The sequence below is a fragment of the Copadichromis virginalis genome, linkage group LG20 (assembly GCF_057382275.1).
Source record: "Copadichromis virginalis isolate Kocher_CV1m ecotype Utaka linkage group LG20, C_Virginalis_male_GT1.1, whole genome shotgun sequence".
NCBI lineage: Eukaryota > Metazoa > Chordata > Actinopteri > Cichliformes > Cichlidae > Copadichromis > Copadichromis virginalis.
Genome location: NC_140637.1, coordinates 29,174,444 through 29,198,433, shown reverse-complemented (window position 1 = coordinate 29,198,433; position 23,990 = coordinate 29,174,444). Strand labels below are relative to the sequence as shown.

The 23,990-nt window shown below is 40.0% G+C and overlaps 2 protein-coding genes across 3 annotated transcripts; one reads left to right on the top strand and one right to left on the bottom strand.

Annotated features, from left to right (window-relative positions):
* Positions 1-108: 108 nt before the first annotated feature.
* fam43b (family with sequence similarity 43 member B) lies at positions 109-2,433 on the bottom strand. The gene has a single exon (XM_085444577.1). It carries the CDS (start codon positions 2,238-2,240, stop codon positions 1,233-1,235), a length of 1,008 nt encoding a protein of 335 aa, XP_085300703.1. The 5' UTR covers positions 2,241-2,433; the 3' UTR covers positions 109-1,232.
* A 12,662-nt stretch (positions 2,434-15,095) lies between these two features.
* Positions 15,096-20,659, top strand: mul1 (mitochondrial E3 ubiquitin protein ligase 1). 2 transcript variants are annotated; one of them, XM_085443910.1, is made up of 5 exons: positions 15,096-15,206; positions 16,859-17,004; positions 17,093-17,180; positions 17,276-17,396; positions 18,879-20,659. In XM_085443910.1, the coding sequence occupies exons 2-5, from the start codon at positions 16,885-16,887 to the stop codon at positions 19,606-19,608; spliced, it is 1,059 nt and encodes a 352-aa protein (XP_085300036.1). In that variant the 5' UTR covers positions 15,096-15,206; positions 16,859-16,884; the 3' UTR covers positions 19,609-20,659. The 2 variants fall into 2 exon arrangements, with proteins under 2 accessions (XP_085300036.1, XP_085300035.1); XM_085443909.1 differs by lacking the exon at positions 15,096-15,206 and adding an exon at positions 15,296-15,485.
* Positions 20,660-23,990: the final 3,331 nt, after the last annotated feature.

Genomic DNA, 23,990 nt, shown 5'->3' with positions numbered 1-23,990 from the left:
TTTCACATCACAAACATGCACATGTACACTAGTGGAATGCTGAGCAGTTGCATTCATTTGAATAATCTCTTTGATACCATCTTGAAATACACTCCTCCTGAGATTCAAGAAGGAAACCCAAGCAAGGGTAATTTTTATTCATCATATTTGGAAAATAAATAGCTTCATCTCATAGTAATCACAATGCATCTTGGGACAGTAGCACAGATATTATCAACAGGAAATCAGCTACAGTCATATTTCAAACACTTGTGTTCAATAGTGAGGGTCATTTGCATTTTTGCAAGGGCTCATGGAAAAACTGCATTAGCAAAACTACGACGGGCAGAGCAGTGGCAAACAGTTTGTTTTTGCTTTAGCAAATCATAAGTATATATTTTAAAAGATGCATTATAAGAATTAATCAATGCTGCATGAACAGTTATGTAATAGTCCCTGGTCACGCATTTATCACAGTGTTCATTTTAAAAGCCAAAGGATCAAAGATGTCATGAGAAAAAAGACAATAGCTCAGCACGAAAAAGGTTACTGCTGACTTGTCATGCATAAATGATAAGGACCTTAACAAATGGCAGCAATAAACATGTTGACTCAATGGCTTGCCTCCTAAATTATAGCCTTATTCATTAGTCGGCTGCTATCATTAGTAAAACCGTAATAAACTTCTTCGCTGGGAAAGGTCAGTCTGCGAGTCATTTTAATGAGGATTGTCATTTTAGAAAAGTTACACAAATTTACAAAGAACCTCCCTGAAAAATATCACAAGTCAGTCCAAAAAATGACCCTGTTTACAAACGAGGCTTGAAATATACTCACAAAAATAAGAGACAGAGGTCTACTAATTACATCCTGATCGGTGCTGCAATCAATATGTGACACAAATGTCAGCGATCTCAGCGTCTCTCAGCACTCCCGTGTTTTCTGAACCCAGTGTCCTCATTTGTCATTGTGCTGCTGTTAGTCTGTGCATCACCAGCCCTCCTGTGTAAACATGCAGTTTCCCAAACTGCTACAGTCAAGCCCGAATCCGAGGCATCCGGGCAGAGTAGGAATTACTCCCACAAACGATCGTCTGCCTCTTCTTGTCTACCCGGTAAGTTGGAGAAGTTTCTGGTAAACACTTTGCATTACATGGTTGGGGCAGGAGGGAGCCTGAGTGGGGTACCAGTGAAGGGCAGAGAGAGGAATGTGTCATTGTAGTGCAGAATTGCACTCTTTAAACTGTGTTACAGTCACACCAGAGAGGTTATAAAGGTAAATGTATTGTTGTTGCTGTCACTGACAAAGTTGATTTGGCACTGCTCCAGTCGAGCAATATCCCCAATGTCCAACTTTGATAATAACTGAGTCGGGTCTGTGTTTGTCGTTAAAACCTTCTGTTTGTCCTGCTGCTCCTTTACATCCTCCTCCGCTTCCTTCACCTCTTCCTTTCTATCTTTGCTCTCCTTCTCACATTCCTCCTCCTCTTCCTCTTCCTCTGTGATGGAGCAGAGACGGGTGGCAGTCCCGGGGTTGTCGGCAGGCGGTCTGTAGTGGCACTGCCCGTTCAGCAGCCTCCTCAGAGGCATCAGGGGCACTGCCTCCTCACCGAGCAGCTGCTGCTGGCAGTGCCGGAAATCACTCTGACGCTTCAGCCGCTTGAACTCGCTGAAGGCGGAGGTGGCATTCTGGTAGAGGCTGTGGGCGATTGCCTGGGCCTTCTCCGACTTACTAACCAGGACTGCGTGACACCGGAGCACCACCGCCATGTTCTTGACCTGGTGCCTATAAATCCAAGCCAGGATCTTGGGCCGGCACGGGTCAGCGGTGCAATAAGTGATCCTGTTCAGGGAGTAAAGATGGATGGGTTTCTTTTTCCCGGATTTGTCGGCACTCATCCGGATCCCTTGTGGTCCCACTGTTAACCTCATCTTGACACTCTGGTCCCCATAATTGCTCCTCGCCCAGATTTTGGCCACCGCCTCCTGGGTGCAACCATCTCCCTTTGCCGTAATGGTGACCACACTTCCCAAGTAGCGCACATTATAAACCGGCTCCTCTTTATTCAGTTCAACCTTTTGCCGTTTTGTGTGGAAGATGCTACCCACCCAGTCAAAGGGGCAGTCGGGTAGCAAGTCAGGACAGGAGCGCAGCAGAGAAGAGAGGATGGAGTGGTATGTCAGTCCAGTCCCCAGGCTCTTGGGTTTACTCTTCGCCTCATCCTCCACCAGAACAAACTTATTCCTTCTCCAGGGCAGCATGGCGTGGGCGAAGTTGGTGCGAGCGAGTGAGCGAGCCCCTCTGTTGCTACGTTTCCTCTTGTAAGCTCAGGCAAGAAGAGTATTAAAGCCGATGTGGGCGAGAGAGAAAGAGGAAAGCACAGAGAAGCTGCTTGGCGAAGCACAGAGAAGAGACTGAGAGCTGCGAGCCTCAGCCAGTCTGTTCCCAGTTCGCTCCTCCTTCCTCTCCTCCTCCTCCTCTTTCTCATCTGTTTTCTGCATCATGCAGCGCTGATCAGTGCAGGATCCTTAGCCCGGCACTCGGGCACTCTCAACCCCCTCCCTGCTTTATTGTTTTGTTTCCAAATGGCTCAGTCCCAAAGCACTATTTATCCATCCAGCTTTGCACTGAGCTATCACTCTATCTATGTTTCTTGTAAACATGAGAAAAACAAGTATTCCCTCTTAGGTAACTACTTATTAAATGAGTTGTAAAAGTCACTTGTTAAGTGTGATTTGTTTAAGCAGGATCAGCGGAATTATCTTATCCTATTAACAGCTTGAGGATGCAAGTGTTTTGGATCGATGTTGCAAGTGTTGCACAGTGAAGACCCCTTATTTCTGGAATGATTCTAACCCCTCTTTTAAGACTAGATAAATTTGTAAGGCCATTTAATCCTGTCAAAGGTTTGTTTACATCAGCAGTTCACTTCAGACATAAACTAGCAGAATTTTCCTTCCACAGCTGAGTCGCTCACTGTATATTATGCAAAGATATCTGAGATATAATAGTGAGGCTAATTAGGATTGGACTTAAAAATTCTGTTTGAGTGATATTACTGCATAATTAAAAACATTTTCAAAGACAGAGCAAGTTTCCAAAACTCCAAAACAGCTGATAAGCACTAAATTATGCTTTTGAAATACAGAATCCCATTATTTTTGTAACTGAAAATGTCTATATGTCATGCTTTAATGGATGCCTGCTTAATACATTTAGTAGTTCGTTCTTATTTCACAAATTATATCTACACACTTAGATTTTTTCTGTACTTTTAAGGATCAATAGAAACATTTTGTCAGCAGTGAGATAAGAGCAGTCCATATTCTGAATATAGCCTTTGTTTTATAGATGTTAAAAATGTTGAAAAGGGTCAACACTACCACTTTCAGACTCCAGGTCAGTGTTCACCTTTCATCCACTTTAGCAGAAAGACTCGATGGACGGTAACACCCACCGGACGGTTTGCTGGAAAAAAATTTTCAGCAGTGACTGAAAATCGGTGCAGACTTTCAAGGATTAACCCCATTAACCTGACCTTTTCTATCCCAGGACTAAATGTAACTTATTTTGTGGAATATCACAACCAGATGGATTGGCCATGATCCCTGATGATGAATCCAAATGACTCTGATAATCCCTGGAATTTCTTTTTACCATCATCCTCATCAAGTCACATTTCTACTTGTTGAAAATATTTGGGCCAGTATAACACCAAAAAAAGATATTCTCACTGACCACAGCTGTTTAGTGCTAATTAAGAATTGGTAGCATGCTAAGTTACAAAAGTAACTATGTAAGTGTCAAAAATGAAATTTTGAACATGTTGGCATGGTGTAGGATGCAGCTAAAGCTCCATATATGACCACAGACTATTTATTAATAACTGTATATAAATAATTAATATATTGCATTGCAAGGACAAACTTCTTGGACAGGCTGTACTACAGTGCACACCATAATACATAATTCTATCAAACTATTCCAAAAGGCACAAATACCACAAAAGGTTAGAAAGGACTGTGCAGTGCCTCAAATTAGCAGAGGTAATTTTAAAAATTGCAAAACAGGTAAGTTTTAAAATAAATCCCCCAAGAGCTGTCAAACTATTCAGGTATCAGGCTGTAAACCCGTTGATGTCATCACTGAATGGGGAATACAGGTGATTTAAGTAACTTTAAGTCTTAAAAAGAGAAAAAAATAATCCGTGAGGAGAAGTCAGCTAAAAACAGGAAACTGACATCACAATTTGCATGGCTCACCAAAATTTTGACAATAAAAGATTGGAAAAATGTTGGTCTGATGAGTCTCAATTCCAGTTGCTGGTGTAGTCATAAATGGTGTCCATCCTGCCTTGCATCAACAGTCAGGTTGGTGATGGTGGTGCAGTGATGTGGGGGTACTTTCTTTGCACACCACGTCACAAAGCTCAAATCATCTACAACTGTTTTTTTTAACATCACAGTGAGCTCATTGTACTCAAGTGGCCTCCACAGTCACCGGGTCTCAATACAGTAGAGCATCTTTGTGATCTGGTGAAACAAGAGATTCGTCTTTGATGTACAGCAACAAATCTGCAGCAACTGTGTGATGCTGTCATGTAAATATAGCTCAAAATCTCTGAGAAATATTTCCAGCGCTGTGAATCTGTGGCACAAAGGACTGAGGCAGTCCTGAAGGCAAAACCGGGGTCCAACCCAGTACTCTCAAGGTGTAAGTAATGAAGTGGCCAGTGAGTGTATTTCCATTGGTGAGAACAGCAAGTCTAGCTTTTGTTAAGAGGAGGTGAAAAAGTGCTATTTGCTCCACCCATACAAATAAACCCTGAACAAAGGTTATTAATAATCTGAATGCAGCGTCAGTGAAGCAATGATAAGGTATAAAATGAAGAGAATCAACCTTTTGGTAGATGCATTTATTGTCCTTTATTATGTTGTCAAAAACATGTCTCTTATAAATGTAAATGTATTGTGTTCTGCACATTAGTAGTATGTAAACAACACTTCCAGGTTTCAGCTCTGTTCTGTGGACATGGCTAAGATGAAAATGCATGAACATCTGTCCGACATCACCACATTGTGTCCAGACATCTGTTTACTGGCTGGATGACTCTGCTTCAATGAATCAAAATAAGTATCATATGTGTCTGCCAGCAAGCTGTGCTGGGCAGAATGGACTGAGCTGTCACGTGTACATGGTGGATGAAGTTCTTAGCTTAGAAAATTGTTACTGTGGCAACACTGGGAAATAAATGTCCCTCTTTCCACCCGTCGTGTGTGCAGTGAATTAAAAAAAGCACGCGGGGAGAAACAGATTGAACAGCTTTAGAGGCGTTATAACAGGGATAGCTCAGTAGGTAAAGTGGTCGCCCCATGATCGGAAGGTCGGCGGTTCGAATCCACTTAACGGCTACCCTGAGGTACCCCTGAGCAAGGTACCGTCCCTACACACTGCTCCCCGGGCGCCTGCTTAGTGGGCTGCCCACTGCTTCACTGAGTGAATGGGTCAAATGCAGAGAAAAACAAGTAATTTCCCCATGGGGATCAATAAAGTATCCATTATTATTATTATTATTAACACACATAAATCCCTCTTATTATAACTACAAGAGCAAAATTAAGTGCATCCAAGCTGTCTCTGAATGCTTACTGAAAGGGAAGACTTGGGATTGTTGAAACTGAGTTAATGGGCTTAGAAATGCTTGAGCAGTCACCACGTAGGAGACCACAGTGGGTCAAATGATTAAGAGATGTTGGACATTTAGTGAATGAAGACTGGATCTGATCCAGAATTAACTCCTTGAGTTACCAAAGACAGTCTGATTGAGAGGCCTTATCCAAGCATCTTTGGTCCCATAAATCACCTCTCAGATGCTGATGTACTAAACTGAAAAGATCCATCATGATTTTAAAGAAATGGATTTGTGTATTAAGTATTGACTTGCGTGAGTTATCATCCCATACAAGAATGCACTTAAGTGCAATTAGTGTAATACGTGTTTAGTCTCTTTATCATGTGGCATATGTTTCAGTCCTTCAGCTTTTAGTGAAACTGCAACAACTTTTCTCTTTTTTTCACCCATTGCTCTTATTTTGGTTAATGTATGAACTGCTCTCAGACAGAGTGTGGTGCATTTTTTAAATATCTGTCTGCATTCAAGTTTAATATTGGACTTTTAGACTTATATTCGACTTTTAGTTTTAGAACTGCTGAACTGTTTCCTGTGAACTTTTCATGCACTTTTATTTGCCCAGGCAAATAAAAGTGTCAGTGCGCCCCAGGGCAGCTGTGGCTACAACGTAGCTTGCCATCGCCAGTGTGTGAATGTGTGTGTGAATGGGTGAATGACTGAATGTAGTGTGAAGCGCTTTGGGGTCCTTAGGGACTAGAAAAGCGCTATACAAATGCAGGCCATTTACCATTTACCATTTAAAACATTTGCTAAAACATATGTGGCAATGTAACAAATAGTAGATGTGTCCAAAATAGATACAATATATAAAATAATACACTTAATATTATACTTACTGGATAATGCAAAGTAACTGTGTTATGACAAAAAATCAGTCTAACATGAGCCTTTAACCTTCATAGTGTCAGGGTGGAACAAAATGAACTGATCAGTTAATGCTAACCAGCATGGTTAACACGGTGCAAGTGCAAGGACTGCTAATTAGTTCAAACAGAATACAAACAATACTTACTGAGGGTGCTGGTTTAGTTCCCCGGGTAGAGCAGGTGATCCATATACTGTAAGGCTAATCCAGAGACCCAAGTTCAAACCTGCCTTAATACATTTGCTGCATGTCTTTCTCCAGCTTTCCTGTCTTTATGCCTCTATCACCCTGAAAGCTAAAAAGTCCCAAAATCATTTTTTATTGCTTACCAAAACTGGAGGATGGACTGTTTGTACAATTAAACACAAAAGAAGTCTTGTTTTACTAACTGCATTAAACGTGCTCTAAATAATCAAAGTTGAGAGGTCCAGTTCTGTAATACAAATGAGCTGTCCTGTAATGTACTAATAAAAGGCTAGAATTTAACTTAGAAAAACTCCAGGCCCCAGTCCCCTATGCTACCCTGAATTTGATAAGCAGCCAAGGAAAATAAAATAACTCAAAATGTTAGAAATATTCCAGTGTTAGAAAATCAGCACTGCTCAGTGTTAGCCATTGTTAATCTTCAAAACTGACTAGGTTACTTGTAAACATATAACACTGTCAAAAGTGTTAATTTAACACTCAACAGTGTTGTATTTACCACTCAGAGGTGTGGACCCATATAGACACTCTCCAGTGTTAATTTAACACTGGAGATTTTGCTGTGTACAAGAGGAAAAAAGCTGGGTTCACTTAAGAAGTTACAATGTATCTTCTTGAAATCTGTTCAAACTGGGATCGACAAAGTCAGAAGATTTGCAAGCAGACTTTGACCTAAGGTTGATTAAAATGTGTTTATTCGCTGTTAGTTGCAGGAAAGTTGGGGCAGGGATAGCTCAGTAGGTAAAGTGGTCGCCCCATGATCGGAAGGTCGGCGGTTCGAATCCACTTAACGGCTACCCTGAGGTACCCCTGAGCAAGGTACCGTCCCTACACACTGCTCCCCGGGCGCCTGCTTAGTGGGCTGCCCACTGCTTCACTGAGTGAATGGGTCAAATGCAGAGAAAAACAAGTAATTTCCCCATGGGGATCAATAAAGTATCCATTAAATAAAAAACAAATCCTTTATCATCATCATATCACTTTCTCTTCTACCCTTGAAAATGTGCATCAGTTATCAACTCACAAGCAATCCAGGGTGCAGAAGGTTATCGTAGCAAACCAATTACTTTCCCTAAGCGACATCCCTGCCTCACCTCTGAAATTCTTTTTCCTTATCCTCAGTTTCGACAGAAGACATTCTTTTATCCAGGCCAACATATTCTACGTATTTCTGTCTAGCAGGGCAGCCTAATTGAATTGGGCTCTCTCTTCATCACGCTACACTTACCCAGTGCAGTGTAATCAATGTGCAGGGTCTGGCAGAGAGGGGCCCAGCTCTTACATGGCTGATTTATGGTTGTACGTGAGGGCGACAGCAATGCAGGCAGCCGTAGCTTAAAGAAAGCGCGAGAGGGAATAGTGACAGAAAGGCTGCTGTGTTTTTCACGCATCAGACTGCCGCTATCAATAACACACCCACGGCCAATCAAAAATTAGTCTGACAAAAAATGACAAAGTAGCATTACAGAATGTTTGGTAGAGCTGAAGCCTTTTCTTTGTTTACAAAAACAGGAAGTAAAAGCCTCAAGGGATGAAAATCAATATCACCTAATTTCCATACTATAGATTCTCTAGCTTTGGCTGAATACGTAATTCAGTTCAAGTGAATCATAGTTTAATGAAGAGGGAACGTGCAGGACATTATAGAAAGGAGGCTTATTCCCGTCCTTGCTCAGTAGAAGGGGACAGTCACAGGAGACATGCAGGTCAACTCCCCCTCGTTTAATCCTGCACTATAGAAGTGGAAGAGTGCTGTGCTGCATTAAGTGGTTGTTTTAAAGGTCAGTGAAAAAATAAGGCAAAAATAATGAGGCAATTAGCCAAGACATTAGAAGCAAGGGCTAATTAATACATGTTAATTAGAATTATTTTAAGTATCTGGATGTGGATTCTTAGCACAAGAAAATAAATAAATAATGAGACATATGAGGAGTCTGATATCTGTTCATATGCTTTTTAAAGGGGACCTATAATGTATGTCTTTCATTTCTGCTATACCCAACACTGGGCAAAAGTCTTGAACCATCCCTCATTACTTTAATATTTGTTCCTCTGAGCTAGACTTTCTTGTAAGTTTTTTAAAGTGGTCTTGAGCAACAGACTTTCTGAGACTCTTTCAAAGATTTTCTTTGGCATTGGCTGTTTTTTTACTCATTTTTGTCCATTTTTAGAGGAATGTTTTTCATTTATTCGTCTCATCCACTTAGCACTGTCCTGTGAATCATTCAATCATAAAATGTGCCTAACCAGTGTTGTGTCTACACATAATAATATGTGTAGACACAACACCTCAGATAATGAGGGGGAAAGTAGCAGGTGGGAACACAGCTGAGGATACTTAACATAATGACTCAGATGGAAGTAAACTAAAGACACCAGACGACAACAATAAAAACAGGAAGTAACAAAACACAAAAACAGAGACTAAAGACACAGAACAAATGAGAGGCAGGAATACATAGAAACTCAATGAACTGAATATAAACCAAAACTGTAACTGTTAACAGAACTGGATGTTCAAAAGAACTAAACCCAGAGAAATATAAATATAAAGAAATACTATTATTAGAAAAATGCAAAAAAGAAATGATTCTCAGAAGTTAACAGAATAATCATTTACAGAAAACCTGCGATCCAATACTCAGAGACCCTGACACACGGTCAGCAACAGAAATGCTCTGCTTCATAGTTTGGTTGTGACAAGTGGTTATTTGAGTTTCTGCTGTGACCCAGCATTTTGAGTTCATTTTGTATTTTTTGATTTCTTATATTGAATATATGCTCAGTGCTTAGGGTTTGGTTGTGTTTCATTCTAGTTTTGTTCCTTCTATCATTCCTGATTCATTTGTAGTTTCTTGTCTTCTCTGTCAATATGTCATGTGTTCCTTGTTTGCGTGCTTCATGTTGTCAAGCTTGTGTGCCATGTCTAAGTCTCTCAATGTTTCCTGTTTTATTTTGAAAGTCTGGTGTTTCCATGTTCAGCGTGCTTAGTTTTACTCTTCCCCTGAGGTGTCATTATGTTCATTTGTTTCAGCTGTTTCCACTGTATTTCCACTTCCCCTGATCACCTCCTGTGTGTATTCAGTCTGTGTGTTGTCATTCAGTCTTTGTCGGGTTGTTTGTGTTTCCTCCGTTAAGTTTCATGTATGTCATGATTCTGCTCAGGTCATGTTCCATGTTTTAGTTTTTCATATGTTCCTGGTCTGTTATCATAGTTCTCCCAGTTTAGGTTTTAGTTTAGTTTTACCGTTCGCTTTATTTTTGTTCTTATGTTATCGGCCACAATAAAAGGCTCGCTTTTTGTTTGAAACTTAGTTCTGTCTCCTTCAGTGTCTGCATCAGCTAACGCCTGCCTGTTAAACATGCAACACACCCATGCCACATTCAAAGTTATTTAAACCTTTGTCCTCCCTCTGATGCTCAGTTTGAACTTCATCAGGTTGTTTAAACCATGCCTACATGCCTGATGCATTTGCATTAAAATGCAGTTTTACCTAATAAAGTGTCCCGTGAGTGTGTAAGATTACTATTGATCTTCATGTTAGCTGTAATATGGACATAAACATGCAGCATTTTCCTGAAATGTTCATTTATTTTTAAACCACATTTTGGATGTTGCATTTTCCTTCATCTCATATTCGCACTATGATAACTGCACATTATGCATACCAGTATATTCAGCGGTATCAGGAATACTAGTGTTTCATTGCATGTTGCAGCTAAAACCTTTTCATGCTTTCAAGGGCAAAATATATGTGAGACACCACAATAAAGTCATTGCCAGCTACATTCATTATACATCCTGTGCTCCTCTTGAGTAATGCTCAAAGCAGTCCTCCGGCTGCAGAACGCTGGCTCATTTCAGTGTTTTTCTCAAATAATATGCTTTTCAGTGGATGAATAAGCAGCCTGTATGCATGTGCAGAAGTAAAAGCAGTTAGTATTCCAAACATGTTTTACATTTAAATTCTTCAAATCTTTTGATTGTTTGCTAATTTTTGATTAGCTTATTAACACCAAATATTTTTTGTCAATGAAGGCACTTTACTGAAGAGTAAAAAGAAAAAGACTTCTAACTGATATTGTCTTTAATTTAGTGAGACACTCCTCCAACCACATGTGAGTATTTGGACATTTCAAAGGTCGAGTGGTTACTTCTGCAGTTGTATATTGTAATTTCAGCACCTGTAAGTTACTGTAAGTTTGAAAGAGTATTACAATAAATGAATGTGCCTGCTGTGTAACAGTGAAAAGGAAGGGTGTTGTGGATTTTGCACAGGCAGGCAAAATGCCAGGCTTCTCTGAATCAGTCGCAGCAAATTCCAAAGGTCGTCCTTTCAGCGGTGCAGCATCAAGAGGACACATACAATGTTCTTCTCGCCTCTAGTACTTCTCCTATAAAGCTGCTGCCTCCATCTGCTATCTCTATTTCTGTCTGTTTGAAATTAATGTGAATGTGTCAGGCTGGCATTTGAACGGAAGTCTTTCTGTGACTGACACAAACAAAATGAGGTAGTCTTACATGGGCAGAGGGGGGTAATAGAAAGGTAGATTCTCTCCACAAAATAAGGTGACTAATGTTGAAAAGAACTCCCCCAGGACATCCCTGCTCTTTTGTTGAGGTTGAAAATAAGGCTGCAACTTTTCCCGAGAGAAGCAAAGCTCCCTGACTTTGTGAAGGCTGATCATTCAGATGTCAGGTTGATTATGTCAGACTGATTCAGCCACGGGAGTTTTCTGTGACAGATTTTGCTTTCACTTTGCTGAATTTTTAAGATTTTAAAAGGGACGCTAAAAGGATGAAGTGCATTTCAGGGACATTTCAAGAAGTAAATGCAGTTAGTGAATGTAAAGATTAGACGAGTAAAAAGAAATGCACCATTAAAGGCTGTTGCACCTGCTGCTTTCCTTCATTCATTACGTTTTAAACAGCCCATCTGAATAATTACAATGAGCATTTCTGTGCGGTGTGTCTGGCAAATAATTACTGATGTGAAATGAGCTGAGTGCAAGATAACAGGAATTGATCATATGAATAAGAATTATACATTATTTGAAGGCAGAAGACAGATTTTTAGTTCGGACTTACAAAGTTGCAAAATGAAATTGTAAATGCAGACCTTTGTTTCACTAAACATAAATAGATAAATATATTGTAAAAGGATGAAGAAAGCTATCTTTCATGTTGGAGGGTGGAGGACGAGTTCTTAGTAACTGAACAGAGGAAAGAAACAGCCCAGGAGTTTAGGTTGCTCATTTCTATAAGATGAAAGACTGTATGAAAGATAAATGTAGCTTTCAGATCTAAAAAATGAAGCCAGCAGGTGGTGACTCCTCTGGTTGCAAAGAGGAAGGCCGGTTGTTGCAAAGTTCATGAAAAAAATATACCAACATTCCCTTTCTATGATTTCAGTAAACATTATTAAGCTCTGGCACTCTTTCACAGTGTCTTTGGTTCTGTCTTCTTTCTCTCACCCCAACCAGTTGTAGCAGATGGCTGCTGGAGATTCCTTCCTATTAAAAGGGAGTTTTTCCTTTCCACTGTCACCAATTACTTGCTCCTGGGGGGGTCTTTTGATTGCTTTCTCTGGGTTTTCTCTGTATTATTAAAAAAAACAAATAATTAGCCAAAAGGTGACATCGTGGTGGCTACATCCATTTCTTCTTATTTCTCCCACAAATGAAGAAGTCGTAAAACATCCCAAAGGCAAGGAGAGACAGTGAAAAGAAACAGGAGTAAACACTAGATGTGCATTTACTGAGTGGACAGAGCTCTGAGTGACATCAGATCCATAAGAAACAAACCCAAGTATCTAAAAAGGACAAAATACCAGCAGGGATTTTATCTTGCAACTTTTTATCATTGCTTCATAGTTTTATATTTGAGATGACTTTAGGTAGACATCATAAAAGTAGTTTAAAAAAAACGCCTTTAAAGAACTCTGATACCGTGTTTACAAAATCAACTGCTTTTCTGCAGTTTCACTGTTTTTATAGGATTTCCACTTTATTCAACCCAGCATGACCCAAATTCTTTTAAAATGCTGTTTCAACCAGCAGCATCAAACGTGTGAAAACAGCCTTTTTTTTAATCCAAAGCTCTGCTTGCTCTGATAGCAGCACTTTTATTGAGTGAAACTGGCTGATGTTTTTTCAGGCAATTCACTCCAACACTGTGCAGTACCACCATTTTAATGGATTGCTGTACGGGGTGGTTTTGACAGCTGGTTGACCTGGTTTAAAAACAAAGACTCAGAAATGATTAGAGATATACAGAGTAGCCAAAAAAAATGATCTGAAAATGTATAAATGTATTCAATACACCCAATGCACTAAGTTTCAGTATTGCACCTAATTCCAATGATTTTTGCCTCATCAAAGCTCTTCTCTTTATCTGATAGATTCAGCTTGAGTAAGCAGGGCATGGCTTTTCAGGCTAAAGAGCCTCCTGCTACAAACTGTGCCAACTGAAACCACAACACACTAGAAATACACCAAGCACATAATGCAATGGCAAAGTGCAAAGAGGCAATATACAACAAAAGATAATTTGGTCATTTAGTTGAAATATGGTTCTTAAGGAGAAATCCATCAAAACAAAAGGCGTACCCATTCTACTGGACTTACTGTTATAAATCTACTGACTCACACTGGACTTAATTTTGTCTGACAGCCACTGTCTCTGTTTTTGTTTTGTTTGTTTTATCCAAATGTAAGTGTGTGCATGAGTGTATACTGAAATGATTTATAAGATGACCCAAAGTCATGGTTAAAGAGTGCCATTAATGCTAGCCGAGAAAACACAATTTGTATGCAGCCTTGGATAAACTGCAGGCAGAGAGGGTCACCCCAGGGCGAGGAAGCCCTCCTACCCTCCAGGAGGCTTTTGGGTACACCTTCACATCTTTATGGACTGGAATATATATCTTTTTTTTAACTGTAGCACTGACTTTATGTCCTCTGCAGCAGCACTAGAATGTTCATGGTGCAGCAGGAGAATTAAAAGACACGAGCAGAACAACACCAGGAACATTAAAAAAGAAATCAGATCAGCGGCAGGCCTAAAGGAGATATAATGAGAGGATGTGTAACTAACATTCATTTTAATGTTTAGAATTTGCATGACTGGCACGCCCAAAGCTGTCATTATGTTTGTATGCATGTATGTAGTCTATGCTTGTTTGTCTCTAGTTTGTTGCAGATTTTAATGCATTTTAAAGACCCGTGGCTATCAGATGGCATCAGTGCCATCAGTGCTGCTTGTCCCTATACAAAAAAAGGGGGAAAAATCAAAGCTGCACTTTATTGCTGGAAAAATATAGGTCTCAGTGCCTTAGCTAAGGTAAACACAATGTCTAGTAAAAACATAACAGTTGCTGACATACTTGTTTTGTTTAGATCTGACTACTGCAACTCCCTCTTTATGGCACTGAGGAAAAGTGGCTCTCGATCTCACCTCAAATAGAATTCAGCAGCTCAGCTTCTTACTGGGTTTTCAAACACCCAAATCGTGGCTTCCTTCCACTGGATCTCTGTTTGTTTTAGAATTTTTTTGCACAAAATTTCACTGATCACTTCTAAAGCAGAAATCCTGAATCTCAAGTGGGGCTTCTCTGGGGCTTAAATCTAAAGGTGACCCTGCTTCTGCCCCAGCTATGGGAAAATCTGCTGTTGGAGATAAGGCTTTCATATTAACTTCACTTATTAAAACACGTTTTTTATAGATGCGCTTTTTCTGTTGCTCTCTTTTTTTTGTTTGTTTGTTTGTTCTGATTGATTTTAATGTTTCATTTGCATAGAATTATGTCTATTGACATTTTAGCTCTTGAGTTTAACCTTGGCTTTTTGTTTCAATTAACCTTTTGAGTAGATGATTTTTTTTTCTTTTTTCTTTTCAGTTCACTTTAGTTTCTGTTAATTTCCAGAGTGATTATGCGCATTTCATGTTAGTTTTTATTATTAAATTAGTCCAATTTCAGTGTAATTTTGAGCATTTTTATGACTATAATGTGGAAGAAGTCAGATTCAGATATAGATGAGATGCTTTTAATGTCATATAAACATTCCAGTCTCACTAAAGAAATACACCAAAGCCTCCTGATGCTTGACAGATTTGGCTACACTGATAAAGACTAAAGCATGTACAATTTTTATATTATCTAGTTTTGTAAGCATTTAATATAATTTCAGTTTGTTGTTGTCGAGTTGCAACGTCTGTTTGTTGTTGTTTTTTTATTTCGGTATCTAAAATGTTTTTGTTTGTTTTATTTTTGTTTTGTTTTGTTTTTTTCCTTCTAGTTTTTACTTTAGTTTTATTTAACCTTGGATAGGAGCTGGTATGGCCGTCAAGTTCACGAATAGATGTACGCTGCCACACTGCCATCTACTGGTGGGGAGGCAAAGTGCACGTCGGTGTCTTTCCCGGTGTTGGTGTTGGCTTATCTGTGGAGACTGCTGTTGTTTCAGGTTTGTTGACAGGAAATCGAGTGTAAATGTGTGGCTGGACAGTCCGTTAAAGCTGCTTTTAGTTGTCTCCTTATGTGACGGCTGCAGCTTATTTCAAACAAATGTCTCAGCCGTCCTTTCATTTCCAGTCAAGGCATAGCTAGCAAACTGCTAATTTAGCCAAGCTAGCTAGTAATGTCAGTTAAGGAAGTGAAGGAAATGATAACTTTAGTCAACACTCCAGCTAACGACTTCGCTTTAAACGAAAGGATATTTACTGACAAAGACTGATATTACCATGTAAGCTGATGATTTAATTGTTAGCACTGAGTAATGTTGTGTTTGCTGAAGCTAACTTGCTTGTCGTGTTAGTTAATGGGGGCTATTTTAGTGTCCAGACTGGAGTAACCATAAACTATATATTTACCGTTTAAGCTGTGAGCGGTTTCCAGTCCATTTAGATATGAAAAGGAGAAAAGCAAAACATTAGGGAGCCGCAGACGTGACTTTTTCAGAAGTATTTATCTACACGCATTCAATTATGGGTAGTTTCAATGTGCTTTATTTGTGAGATGATCCTATTTGAAATTTGCTCTAAGTTGTAACGAGATGCCACGCAACCTTTGCTCTGACGTTCCTGTTTCGGTAGATTTTTAGCAACAGCAGTGGCGAAAGTCTGCATATATTTACGGATTTTTATTGTCATTGCAACACATACTCACATGAGGTGAAATTATTTTTTTCGCTGAGGTCCTGGTTAAAGCCAACAAGAATGAGAGAAAAGAAACAGAAGCAAGCACCCTAAAACAATTTGACAGTGTTCTTTAGTATAAATAAAAACAAAAAGTGTATAGTTCAAAGACACAAGTGGTGTTACCTTTGGCTGGGACCACTAGAGTTCAGCAGTCTTACTGACTCTGCTGGTGTAGATGTCTGTAGTAGTGGTGGTGGCGGCAAGGCAGCATCCAACCATCCTCTGTGCAGCTTCCACCACCTCAGCAGAGTTGCCTTCTCTCCCACAGAGCAGCTGCCGTGCCCCACAGGACATGGCAGTCTCCACCACGTGTGTAGCTCAGGACTGAACTCCCAAGTCATATATTTTATGTTTATTTTTTAAATATATATTTAAAAAATCTAAATATGTTTAGATTTTTGGTAGAACAAACAAGACCTTTGAGATTGATTGGCGGAAAATTCCTTTAAAATTTTGAGTTGTGAGGATTTCCTGCTCTTTGTAATCTCATAGTAAATGTGGTTTATTGGTAGTTTGAACTGCTGCACAGTCAAAACTATTTGTAGGGTGTCCATATTGTGGAGTCTAATTGAATGTTTTGGAGTAAAAACAATGGTATCCTATAATATGGAGTTCAAGTGCAGAAAATGGAAATTGCACTTTGTGGTGGCTTTGTAAATGGACAATTTCCAACATTTGTGGTTGATCGGACTGTGGAAAGTAAAAGCAAAGAGTCTGTTGCTTTATTCAACAGAAATCTATGCATTTTCTTTTCATCTTCAGTGTGCTTAAAAATATTACAATGCTGATCATTTTTCCGTGGCTAAAGTGTCTTTTAGTGAGTTCCAGGAACTACTTTGTAGGTCAAACTCTGACAGTTGTGGCCTATTGGACTGACATGAATGATAACTTCCTGATGTGTTCATCTCCTCTCTCACAGCGACCTTCAATGCTGTAGATTTCAGGATGGACTCCAGTGGGAAGCCCTCAACGGCACAGATTGTGGTTTTAGCCACAAGCTCGGCTCTGACCGCATTCTTCTATTCCATTTACAGAAGCAGAGCTACAATAGTTGCCAGATTAAAGGTCAGACATATTTCTGCATTTCTCTGTTTATCATATGCAGGGTGAAAATTCCTTACATTTTTAGTATATATTTATTTTTATTCTACAGGAAGCAAAGAAAGTCTCCCATGACCAAGATTTGAAAACCATCCTGTCTGAAACTCCTGGAAGATGTATCCCATATGCCGTCATAGAAGGTTTGCTGAGCCGTGCGGAAAACCTAAATAAAGTAACTTTTATTTTTATTGGGAGTCCTGAAAAATAATTGACACTTATTTATTGCACACTGCAGGTGTGGTGAGATCTGTGAAGGAAACACTAAACAGCCAGTTTGTCGATAACTGCAAAGGTGTCATTGAGAGGCTGACGCTGAAGGAGGAGAAGATGGTGTGGAACCGCACCACTCACATATGGTAAGAGGTTAAATAAATATGTTTTTTTACAGACAGTCTGAATGTTTTGTTATTCAGCTGAAATAAATAACATTTTCTGTTTTCCACACCAAACATCTGTTTTTTAATTTAAAAAACTGAACTATTTATGTTAAGTGATTTTTGGTTTAATGATGGCATGCAGTTATCAAATTCATTCATAAACGTAGACGGAGAACAGGATTACATGCTGACGTTTCGCCGTTGGGAAAAACAGTTGTTGTCAGTGTTGTAGTTAGAGGGAGAGCAGATGGTAACGCTGACGCAGACAGCAGCCTGCTAAACAACTCAAGAGCCAAATACTCTGGTAACTAAATTGAGCTTATTTCATGCTGAAGTCACCTTCTTCTCTAATAACTTTTTTTCACAGGCATGACCAAATATTTAGGGAAAAGAAAAACTGCTGCCAACTGTTTAGTGAGTCCCAGCATCCATTTTCTGCTACTTAACTGAGTCGAATGGGTGGCAGTCTAAGCAGAGATGCCCTTTCAAGGCTATCTGAGAGACATAATCTCTCAACCATGTCCTGGTCTGCCTTTCGGTCTCCTCGCAGTTGGACTTGCCTGAAATGTCTCACTTAGAAAGCGTCCTAGTCAGATGCCCAAACCACCTCAAACTGGCTCTTTTCATTGAGGATGAGTTGCAGCTCTACTCTTTTCCCCTGTCTCTAAGAGAGTCAGAGCGGAGAAAGCTTTTCTCCTTCTTATTCTTATTCTCACGATCTTCTTATTCTTTCAGTCTCTACCCACATGTCATGGTCACAGGTGAGGGCAGGAGTGTTGATCGACTAGTAAAATCCAGTTTTGCCTTCACACTCAGATATCTCTTGTCCAAAGCATACCGGACTCTGTGCAAGGGATAAAAGTGCAGTGCATTAAAACAAGTGTTGGGCATGCATGCTTTTCAGCCGAAGTAATTGAGTATTTTCAGTAACTGTGGAAAAAAATACCAGCTTGAATCTCCCAAAATTGCCTCAAGTTCATTAGGTCATTGCATATTACAAAGGCGGTGTGCAAAGAACGCATGAGGTCCTCAGATTTTGTAGCAGTGACTGACAGGCTGAGACAAAAGCAATGACTGTCCATTACTGACCTATATCCTTCTTATTAAATCTACCCTACACGTCGGAAAAAACAAGACAGAGAAAAATGACTTAAAAAGTCATTCGCACTTGAAACTCTTAAATATCTTTTTAAATGATTCTTTTAAAAGCTTTGAAAAATGTTTATATGGCAGTTTTACATAATTTGATTATAAGAAAATTGCCGAATAATCTGAGATTATTATTGTCATGCAAAGAAACTATTTAAAATACACTGGAGCTTAAATAAAGAGCTAATAATCAAAAAAAAAAGAAAAAAAGCCCAAAATATGGTTGTTTGTCTTTATAAGCTGAGCTTTGGACTGTTGCTGTTTTCTGATGCATGGATAGTGATTATAAATTAATGTAATGTTTCCACACAGGAACAGCACAGAGAAAATCATCCATCAGCGCATTAACACAGTTCCCTTTGCCCTCGGGTCACATGATGACGATATCGCTTCCACAGTCCGAGTTATACGCCCGTTAGATGCAGCGGAGTTGGATCTGGAGACCACCTACGAGAACTTCCACCCCACAGTCCAATCCTTGTCCAGTGTTATTGGTCACTTCATCAGCGGGGAGCGACCAAAAGGCATCCACGAAACCGAGGAGATGCTGCGTGTGGGTGACAGCATCACAGGAGTCGGAGAGCTGGTCCTGGATAACAACCTGATTAAGCTCCAACCACCCAAACAGGGCTTCTGTTATTTCCTCACTCGGCTGGACTACGAGTCTCTCCTGCGGAAGCAGGGGACCAGCGTTAGACTCTGGAGGATTCTGGCGATTGTGTTCGGCATGGCTGCCTGCTCCACGCTCCTCTACATCCTGTGGAAGCAATACATGCATCGCAGACAGAGCAAGAAGGAGAGAAGCATACTTGAGGAGTTCAAGGAACAACAGAGGAAGCGTTTGCGTGAACTTAACATAGAGGAAAGCAGCATATCCCCCACCAGCTGCACTGTCTGCCTGAGCCAGGATCGCTCCTGCGTGTTTCTAGAGTGTGGTCATGTGTGTACCTGCAGCCAGTGCTACGAGGCCCTGCCAGAGCCAAAGAAATGCCCCATTTGCAGGGCATCTATAGACAGGGTGGTGCCTCTTTACAACAGCTAAAGTGCTAGAGTCCTCTCAGCCTGTTGCAGCCATTGTATACCTTGAAGATTATCTTTCAAAAACTGCCTTTTCAGGCTTAAAACAGGCACTTGTTTCTGCTTTTCCTGCGGCAAATCTCTGTGCTGAATAATAGTGCATTTACAGCTCCAATCAAATGTTCAAATCAGAATTGAAAACTGGAAATTCATCTTGATTGAGAAAATGGATTTTCCTCCTGTCATGTTCAGAGTGAAAATGAGGTCTTTGTGTGCTCACACTCTCACAGATCTTGGCCCTGCTTCCTGATAATCTAAGTCTCTGAAAGCATTTTCTGAGGCGGATAAAAATGGGGTTTATCAGTTAAAAAGCTTGAATGTTGTAGAAACATTTGTGATTGTTCAGTGAGAAAACACAGCTTCAAGTGCAGTTGTCAACGGCTTTCTCTGCTTGTTGCCAAATTACACCAACACCCTTAGGAAATTAGTTAAGATTAAGTCACAGCACTTCTATAAATATATGCATTTTAGCACTTATTATCAACATCTTCCTGTCATTCGTGCAAGTACGTGACACTCAACAAAACAAAAAAGTGTTTTATTAGTCAGAAAAGTCAAATTAAAAGTGTCAATCGCCGGTTACGGTTTGATTCTGTTTCATGTTATTACATTAATTTGCTACAAAGAGAAAATGGGCGTCGTACAAAATATAGCTGCTTTTCATCTGTGTCTCTGAAAGATCATCACAGGGCTTAGAAATTAGCATAAGCAATAAAAGCTGCAGTTAAAACCCCTCCCAGGCCCTTCTGCAGCCTTTCACAGCCAGAGCAGAAGGCACACTTCAATGTTTGCGTATCTCTAAGAATGTCTGTAAGTTATTTTGCATTTGGGAAACTTTTTTTGTTATTGATGTGGATAATCCAATAAGCTTAGCCTTGAGGTGCTTTTGGGAAACGGGCTCATTTTGCTTATCTTAATTTGTTTTGTTTTCCTGCTAGCATTTTTTAAGGGAATGTGTTGTGGTCATTTCTAGCTCTGTGTTTATTCTTTGGCTCTATTAAAGTAGCTTTACATAATTCAATGGTCGAAATTATTTATCTCATACTGGACCTTGGTGCAGCTGCTCAGTTTCTTCACTGTCGGAAACAAGCTGATTTAGCTCCTCCACATTTAAAGCTGTCGTCTTTTATAAAGATACTTTTTGTCATTAGCATCTAAAGGTTTAAAGAAAACTTTGACCACCCAGAGGGCAGTGTTTTAATAGTGGATGCTGCTGTTTAACTTTTCTTTCCCACCAATTCCTAATCCCAATTGCCTGTATAACTAGGAAAGTTTCACTTATCTGTTCCAAACAAAACAAACATGTTGTGGACATAAAGTCAAAGCTTCTGTGAATTCTGTTGATAGTTTTAGTTCATGTATAAGGTTTTTACAGTGTCTTTTAGCCATCTTGCTTACAATTGGCTTGTAAGCGAGATTTTTTGGCTATTAAAATATTAAATTACATCACGGTGTAATTTTGGGCAGCACGGTGGTTAGCACTGTTGCCTCACAGCAAGAAGGTCTGGTTCTCTCTGGGTACTCCGGCTTCCTCCCACAGTCCAAAGACATGCAGTTAGTGGGTAAAGGTTAATTGGAAACTAAATTGCCCATAGGTGTGAACGTGAGTGCGACTGGTTGTCTTTGTCTGTGTGTTAGCCCTGCAACCTCTCCAGAGTGTACCCTTCCTGGGATAGGCTTATCTAATATTAAAATCAGTAAAACTTTATGTATTTCCCTTGTTTCCCTTGTTTTTATGGGTGCCTGGTAGAAGATAATATAGTACTACTGCCAGAAGGTGGTGATAAGGCACCTACAAGCTGTTTGCAGAGACTTCATTACTGCTGCCTGTTGTTTTTCAGCCTATGAATTTCTGAAACTTCTCCTTCTCCCACAGAAACTGCACTAGATTGAGTGAGACCATATGCTGAACATGGGGGCGCTGCTCTGCATGGGCACAAGTAGTTATTGATAGTGTGTTGGAGGTGCCGCTCTGATTGGTTGTTTTCATTCAGGCATGGTTGATCCTTGCAAATGGTATTCAAGAGGTGTCATATGAGGTGATCTCTGTTGTATTCATACTATTGGAACATAGCAACGGTTTGAGCAAATATGACAAAAAGTAGTATTTATAAATCCAGCATACTGAACCTTTAAACAAACTATGCCTGTGACTCGAAGCGTGTGAGGATATAGTGATAGTAGATGTTACTGTGCAAACTTGAGAAACATGCAAGTCTAAAGACAAGTACAGCTATTAAAACGTTTTCTTGCAGAAACTAAAAATAAACTAGGTCCAGTGCAAACGGCGCCAGATAAAGTGTGGTACAACTTCACACTGTCATTCGAGAGCAGTTTGGGGTAGGGGGGGTACTATTCGAAGAAGAGTCGCACAGTTTCCAGTGACAATGAAATATTTTTCTTTGAAAAGCTTTTTTGGACTCCATAGAGAGACAGGAGTAGAAAAAACAGTTTGAGGCTGAGCATTAAGAGCAGTTGGCTGAGCTTTTAGCTCGCTGGGATCTGTCGCACATGCATTGATCTCATGTTTAATACCAGCACCCATTGGTGTAACAGCACATTTATGACAGTAGATGAGGAAAAGCATAGCAGGACACTTTTAAAGTCGTATTGTTTTAGCACTGGTAAGGTCTGGCAGTTCATTCCAGGTTGTGATCTGTGCGGAGGAGGCAGACCAAAGGCTGTAATTCACACCGCAGAGAGGAAGGTGGGTGACGGGGGGGATAATTGTACAACTTTCTGTCCTTGTTCTGAAGACTGGGATCGAGCTTACCCTGTCGTGTTCTTTCTTTGCTTTCCTCTGGATGACTGCTAATAAAGAGGCGTGCAGCGGGTGCTCGGGCTTTAGTGCATTCAGCCACAGTACAGAGAGTGGCAGCTTGAGAACAGTGCAGGGACAACATGTGAAAACATAATAGCCGCCGACCGCTGGAGCTGAAATCAACTTGCTGACTGTTTGCAGCTGAAACCTCGTTAAATACAAAAGGAGCAAAAGCAAAAGGGTTTTTCACTTTTGTTATTAGTCAGCTGGTGGAGATTTCTGCCAGGAGAGGGAGGTATTGGCCTGTGAGGGAAACCAGTGATTCAGATCTTGGAATTAAAGAGCATGAATAGGCATAAAAATGTGACTGCTAAAGCTGAATTATAGTTATTTTCTGAATAGTGCAAATCCAGCTGCAGTTTGTAGGATTCTGTTTGCCTCCTTATACCAGATGAATCGTGCCTTTATTCATTTGGCTGTTTCATTTTAGAGCTCCAAAAGGTTTCATCTTGAGGCCAGGTAAAGGTATGAAACTATCATTTCGCTGACAAATGCATGACTGTATTCAATTTTAGTCAGTGAAACTGAAAATCAAAATGTTAGATCAGAAGTCGGAGAAAATGCTTGTGCACGGTTCAATTTCAGACCAGCAGGGATTCATATGTGCCTCCAGAGGAAGCCATCTTACAGCAATTTGAGCACATAAAAATGCCCTTTGTGTTTTCAAATTTATCTGTATTATTCACAGAAAGGGAAAAAATCTAATTTTGTCCTCCCACTTGATGCCATGAAACCTCAAATGTATTATTTAACATTAGATTGGAGCTTTGGCATTATCATTAGATTAGTATTCAGCAGCCAGTCCACAGATATTTATTTTCAAGGATTGAGCCAATGCTGGATGGTCTCTAAAGAAACCTGAGCTAAATGTCAGACATACAGTGTAATTGAGCAGAGAGAGCATTATCCACTCCTTCCTGCTGAATGTACTGATGGCCCCTAAAAGCTCACTTTACCACCCGGCCTGTAACTGGCTTACAAATATTCATGATGCTATTTTTTTTCTTGCAGTGTTACTGTTGACATTTACATGTTTGCAGTGTGTTTCTGCAGGAATGCGATTGTAGGTTTGTCAGTTTTTCTGTCAGTGGACAGCTTTGGTTCACTCCAGATTGGCAGTGCTGTAAGTTTTAGTTTGGACACTCCTGGTGCCCAAAAAGATTTACATGTGGCATTTTTCTATCATGTTACTACGTGGTGAGACTATATTCCACATTTTGACTGATTACAAAAATGAACATCACGGTAAATGTGGTTCATAAGAAATGCTTTGATCTGTGGATGCAGCAGAAGAAGGTAAGAGTATGAGTTTGGTTTTAACAGTAACTGAAATATAAAAAGGGAATAACCAAGTATAGAAAGATTAGTTTTTCTAGTATTAGATATGTCGGACTAGATGCTACCAAGGCTCAAGCCTGCAATGGGGAAAATGCTTGAGCACCAGCATTACTGTCAACAGTGATGTTTACATTGTCATGCACTGTGAGGATACTGACCAAGAAAGAAGCCTTCACCTCCACGTTTAT